Source organism: Periplaneta americana, chromosome 14, assembly GCF_040183065.1.
Source record: "Periplaneta americana isolate PAMFEO1 chromosome 14, P.americana_PAMFEO1_priV1, whole genome shotgun sequence".
In the NCBI taxonomy this organism is placed as follows: Eukaryota; Metazoa; Arthropoda; class Insecta; order Blattodea; family Blattidae; genus Periplaneta; species Periplaneta americana.
The window spans coordinates 94,625,852-94,631,851 of NC_091130.1; the positions used below are offsets into that span (position 1 = coordinate 94,625,852).

Below are 6,000 nucleotides of genomic sequence, written 5' to 3' on the forward strand. Positions count from 1 at the left end.
TTTCAATTTTGAGAAATCATCTTTATGGATTTAACAATTCATTCATTCATAGTTTTCTGCCCAAGGGCAGGTCTTTCACTGCAAACCCAGCATTCGCCAATCTTTCCTATTTTCTGCCTTCCTCTTAACTGATGGTCATTTAAATTCTCGCGCCACTAGTACGTTGGCGAATAGGGATTTAAACCCTGATGAGATTTAAAAACGGGGAGGATATAGAACAATGCTTGTATCTCCTACAAATTTCAATATTTTTTCATGGAATAAAAAGTGATGTATTACAGGACATTTTTCACTTTAAATTAATTAAACATAGCTATTCTGTGTGATAAAGTAATGGGTATATATTGCAAAATATTTTTCAATTCTTTTCTAAAAGACCCTCTGATGTATGTAAAATCATTTGCTTATGAGTGTGATCAACTTTTCATATCTCCTTAACTGTACTATAGTCAAGAGCGAATGTTTACAGCCAGAAAGTGAGAGGGGCACAATGAGTGTGTTGTGACAGGACTTAAAGAGTCTTAGACAAAGAATTTTTTCACTGACCTGTTACAGTCTTGGTATGTATCAGTTCTAGCTTCTCTTCCTCAAATGTCTGCTTGTGTCATAAGGACCATAATCATGGCTGCGTGTGCAAGTAATTCTAAGCTGCAGAGTCGTAAATGTGTGCGCGCAGAAAATTTGACAGCAAAAGATGTAGATGAAGTTTTAGATGCCGATAGTGATTTCGGTTATAACTTCAGTGACGAAGACATTGAACCAATAAATGCATCCTGTGACAGTGATGACGTGATGCCTATGGGGTCGAGGGGTGAGGAAGAACTATGGAAAGAGTGAAATTGCAGTAACATGGTACGTCACTCTTTCGCAAATTCTGATAGTGGGCTTCAATCAGACAGAGCTAAATAGTGATAATCAACGAGTAGACATATTTGTTTACTTTTTCAATGATGAGTTGGTCAAATTGATAGCAACAGACACAAATCCCTATCATAACAGGGTGAAAGAGGAACTTGTCTCAAAGAATAAATTATTACCAAAAAGTAGAATGCATTCGTGGAAAGGCATTACAAGCGATGACATACTGCATTTCTTTCGCTTGATAATACTTATGAGGGTAATTCACAAGCCTAACATTGAAATGTATTGGTCTAATTACTGTTGAAATGCTTACCACGCCTTTTTTTGGAAAATGTATGTCTGAAAATAAATTCAGGTCAATTTTTAAATTTCTCCACTTCACAAGCCAGGACACAGAGGGAAATAGAATGTGCAAAATACTACCGGTTTTTGAGCATGTAATAAGTAAATTCAAAGACGCATACCGTCCTAGTTACAAAATTACTGCGGATGAAAGTCTTACGTTATGGAAAGGCTGACTTGGCTGGAAGCAATTTATTTGGACCAAATGGTCTAGGTTTGATATAAAACATTTGACTTGTGTGAAAGTGGGACTGGATACCTGTACAATAGTATTGTATATACAGGAAAAGACACAGACAATACAGGTAAATAAAGATTTGGGACTTTCTGGCTCAATAGTAATGCACCTTGCAGACTTACGGCTGGGTCAGAGAAGAACTTTATATTTAGACAACTGGTACAGTTCACCTAAATTATTCATAGAACTGTACAACAGGGGAACTAATACGTGTGGGACTGTACACACAAATCGAGTTAGTTTACCGAAGGTCATTTGCACCCAAGACCTCAAGAGAGGAGAAATGGAGGTAAAGCAACTCCCTCCCCTAACATACTTGTGTGGTGTGATAAGAGGGAGGTGTCAAGTCTATCAAACTGCCACGCCAGGGTAAATATGATAGAACAGGAAAAGAGAGCCCACAGTTCAAACCTGGTATAGTGCACGAATACAATATGAATGGGGGGGGGGGGGGGGCATGAACTTTGTGGACCAAGTGACACAGGCCTATACATCTATGCGTAAAACAATAAAATGGTACAAGAAATTGTTTTTTCACATGATGGATAATACTCTATACAACTGCCTTGTCATATGGAAAGTCCTGAATCCAGGGAAAAAGATGTCTTAGACTTCCGACTGGCTGTTGCCCGTGTACTAAATCAAAAGCACTACGTTGAATGCCCCATCCATACAGGTGGGAAAAAGTCATCAAAACTGGCAATTCTCCGTCTAAAAGAAAAACATTTTCCCACACGAATCCCCTCCATAGAAAAAAGAAATATGCAGCCTGTCGGTGTTTCGTTTGTAAGTCCAAGGGAATCCGCAAAGAAGTACATATCATGTATGCCGCATGTGGTGATGTTCCCTTATGTTTCCACCTCTGTTTCGAAATTTATCATATTCGACACAACATTTAGAGGTAAGTTTATATTATAATCACACGCAAAGGATGTTTATAAAATACATTTACGGAGCATTTTCTTATAAAATAATAATCATCTGTGCACACCTCTAGTTGCGTAAAAACTACGTCTATCACAGCTAGCGTGCATGCGTAGATTCTACGTCCACAGCAGCCAAGGGGTTAATCTTCACATATGACCCATAGGGCCTATATGTCGTCTATAATCTGATATTTTCTTCTACCCCGAACTCTCCTCCCGTTCACCATTCCTTCCAGTGCATCCTTCAGCATGCAGTGTCTTCTCAGCCAGTGACCAACCAATTCCTTTTTTTCTTCCAGATCAGTTTCACCAACATTCTTTCTTCACCCAGTCTTTCCAACACAGCTTCATTTCTTACTGTCAGTCTGTCTGTCCACTGCACACGAACTTTATACTCAGAAGTTCGATTTATGAATTACTTAGGTTTGAATATTTTCTTGTTAGAGTAATGCATGTAACTGATAACTTTAATCCTTACTTATATATGACATTAAGTTAAATAAAGAAATTTTAAGTTAGAAAACAAGTTATGAAGTAGTTTATTCAGTTTTTACCTATATACCTGCACTTAACAATGCATTTAATTACCATGAATTTCATTAATAAGTATTATTTTGCACATAATAAGTAACAAATACAGGCCATTCCACAGTACGTACAGTTAAACCTATCCTTATGCACACTCCCAAGATATGGACTCCTCATATACAGACAGATTTTTATGTCCCAACTGAAATAATGTAGAAATAATTATAAATTTAACTCTCGTTTACGGACACTCTCAGACACAGACACAGACAGCTGTTTCACAGTCTTAAAGCTTCCTTACCTCCTGACTGTGGACAGAACTTGGATTTCAAGACCTAACGTGTTACAAAGATGGAAAATTTAGTACAGAAATTCCTTAACATGAAAGAAGACAACAAGGGTCTCGTAGGTTACCACTAGCTCAGCTGGCTACCTCTTGTTAGCTGGAAGCGGGTGGATAAACAAAGTCATTAAAATTTAATGTCTGATGGATCCAAGGTTTCCGCGATCGTGATATTCAACACAAGATAGGGTTAGTAGGATTATTCTCTTCACTTCAATCAGTTGTTCTGTTTCGAGAGACATGGCACCTAAACGTAAAGGTTAAGCTGAAGACTGTAAATTACAGTACTGCATAACTGTAGATCTAGAATTTTTTGTACTGTATTTTTCTTTTTCGGTCTTATCTACAGTAGTTCAAAGTTGCAAAGAATTTACTGTAGTAGGCCTATACTGTATTTAGAATTAAACTAAAGTAATAAGCCTACATTTCATTTAAAGCGTGAAGGGATACATAATGCATATTATAAATTTACTGTTAGATTGGGGAACTTCCCTCCCAATAAAGGACACTTCCCAGATGCGGACAGATTGTTACGTCCCTTCGATGTCCGTAAATGAGAGGTTTCACTGTACTTTGTTAAGGAAGAGACACTTAGAAGGGTTATTAGCGCTTATTTCTCTCAATTCTGCTCTTAAAAAAAATATATCAGGGCTAAACTAGCGCAGAGGTAGTTCCCTTCATACTCTGCAAATACACCAATTGTTTTCGGCTGTTTCTTCGGTATTGCCAACATAACATAGCGTGACATTACGAAAGTTTCACGCTAGTGTATACAGGAATTGTTTATGTTAGGGTATTTCTGTACTATTGCGCTACCAAGTTACGGTACAAATGTATTTAAATCCTTGGCTTCTAATTGTCAGCTTCACACTGAAAATGGGAGTCGAAAGTTGCTGTGAAAGTTGAGACCAACGGAGAGGTGCAGAAATCTGTGACAAATTAGGTGAAGGGAAAATTTCAGTATACGGATTACTCACTGACAATTACAACTTAAGACACTAAAAAGAGCAGATTTGTCTGCATTTGTCAAATGCACATCATCGTGCTTACGAAAAAGCACTTTTCAGGGCCAATAATTTATTTTGTGTGCACAAGGTTGTAATTTTGAAGTAATAGGGAAAGAAAGGAATCCGTGTTCTCAAAAATATTTAAAAAAAAAATCACTTACAAATTCCACAATTTTCACTTCCAAAATCACCAAAATTACCTAGGGGCTAGTTTCTTCTCATTTGATTACAGACGTTCACCATAACTTCACTCCCAACAACTGAAACTATGGCAAATCTGTATTTTAGACCTGCGTCTCACGACATGACAGAATGAAGTTGGCTGTGAGATGAAAACTGCGCATGCGTGGACTTAGTTACTAAAAGACTAAACTAACCAAACCTAACCTGTCACAGATTCTAGATTTCTTGATTTGATCTGGAATGTGCACGCGAAAATAAATTCAGCTAAGAATGACGCTGGCAGTGCATGAGAAATCCACGCATGCGCAATTTTTTATTTTAGCCTCGTCAGCCATAGACGAGTAATTTTCGCGGATTTGCTCAAATACAGAATTATCCTAAACTATTACGCATAATAGGTACAAAAGATACTTAAGAATAATTGAAATTTTCATGTGTCTTGTAACTTACCTGTAAAAACTGCACAAAATAAAACAATTTGAAGTAAATATTTCGCGATGACTAAATGTAACACGTCCTTCTATTATAGTTAACCACTTTCATATCATTTGTAATACTGTTACTATATAATGTAATTAATATTGACACATTCGAAATGCAATTACTTTTAAAAAAACTGGCAAAACGGCTTAGAAAAACGAACTAAAAATACTACCATTTTTGTAGGTATGCATTTATAATCTTATTTACCTCTTCCTCCTCTGCCACACCTTCTTCGTCCATATTCGACATCTTCCAAGTTTTCGTAGCTGCAGTATATCCAATCTAATTTTCACCAGAAGACTACTATATAACCCGAGACAAGATCAACAACGTTCCTCCGCTAAGCTTCTCTTCCAATCACTGCTTGTGCTTACGCAATACTACAGCAAAGACGATATATTACCACCGTTGCTTACGAGATTACACAAGCTGGCGCATAGCGCGATCGAGAGTAGGTCTCTGTGAATCATGACCATTGCTTACGAGATTATACAAGCTGGCGCATAGAGCTTGAAAAACGAGCCTGAAGTGGTTCCCTCGTAATGCCAATTCCGCCGCTCGGAGCGCTGTTCTGCCCTATATATTCATAGCAGAACACTTAAAAGACATTGACATTTGGGGCATTTAAAGGACTCACCATTGCTTATTAAATGCTTCGTACAATATTTTATGGACAATAGACGTAATTTGCAAACTTCTACTCCTCAATTATATTACAATAAAAGGCTGTCATTCTTGATATTAAAACATATTACATATAAACTGAGGGACTGTCTGCTCTGTACTTCAGTTCATACACCAAACATTTCCGGAAATAAATTAACTTGACATCTTACATATACGCACTATAGCCTACCCTTTTCACCTAATATTATTAATATTGTTATTAAATAAGATATTGCAACTAATTAAGGTACTGCATTATCTTTAATTTCCTTGAATTCATAATCAAGCATTTGCAAGAAGGCGTAACTTTTCCCTCTCTTTTAAAAAAAATACGAACGTCACAATAATTGAGAAGTATAATTATTACGCGATTTTTTCTTGCAGTGGTGAAAACATTTCTATAGGCCTGCTGTTTAATCTATT

At 37.0% G+C, this 6,000-nt stretch overlaps 1 protein-coding gene across 1 annotated transcript in view; it reads right to left on the minus strand.

Moving 5' to 3' along the window:
- Positions 1-5,346, minus strand: part of Phax (phosphorylated adaptor for RNA export) — an 84,060-nt gene extending 78,714 nt beyond the window's left edge. The window contains exon 1 of the mRNA XM_069845773.1: positions 5,119-5,346. Within this exon, the coding sequence (XP_069701874.1) occupies positions 5,119-5,160 (42 nt within the window). The 5' untranslated portion in view covers positions 5,161-5,346. The remainder of the gene's footprint in view (positions 1-5,118) is intronic.
- Between the last annotated feature and the right edge of the window lie 654 nt (positions 5,347-6,000).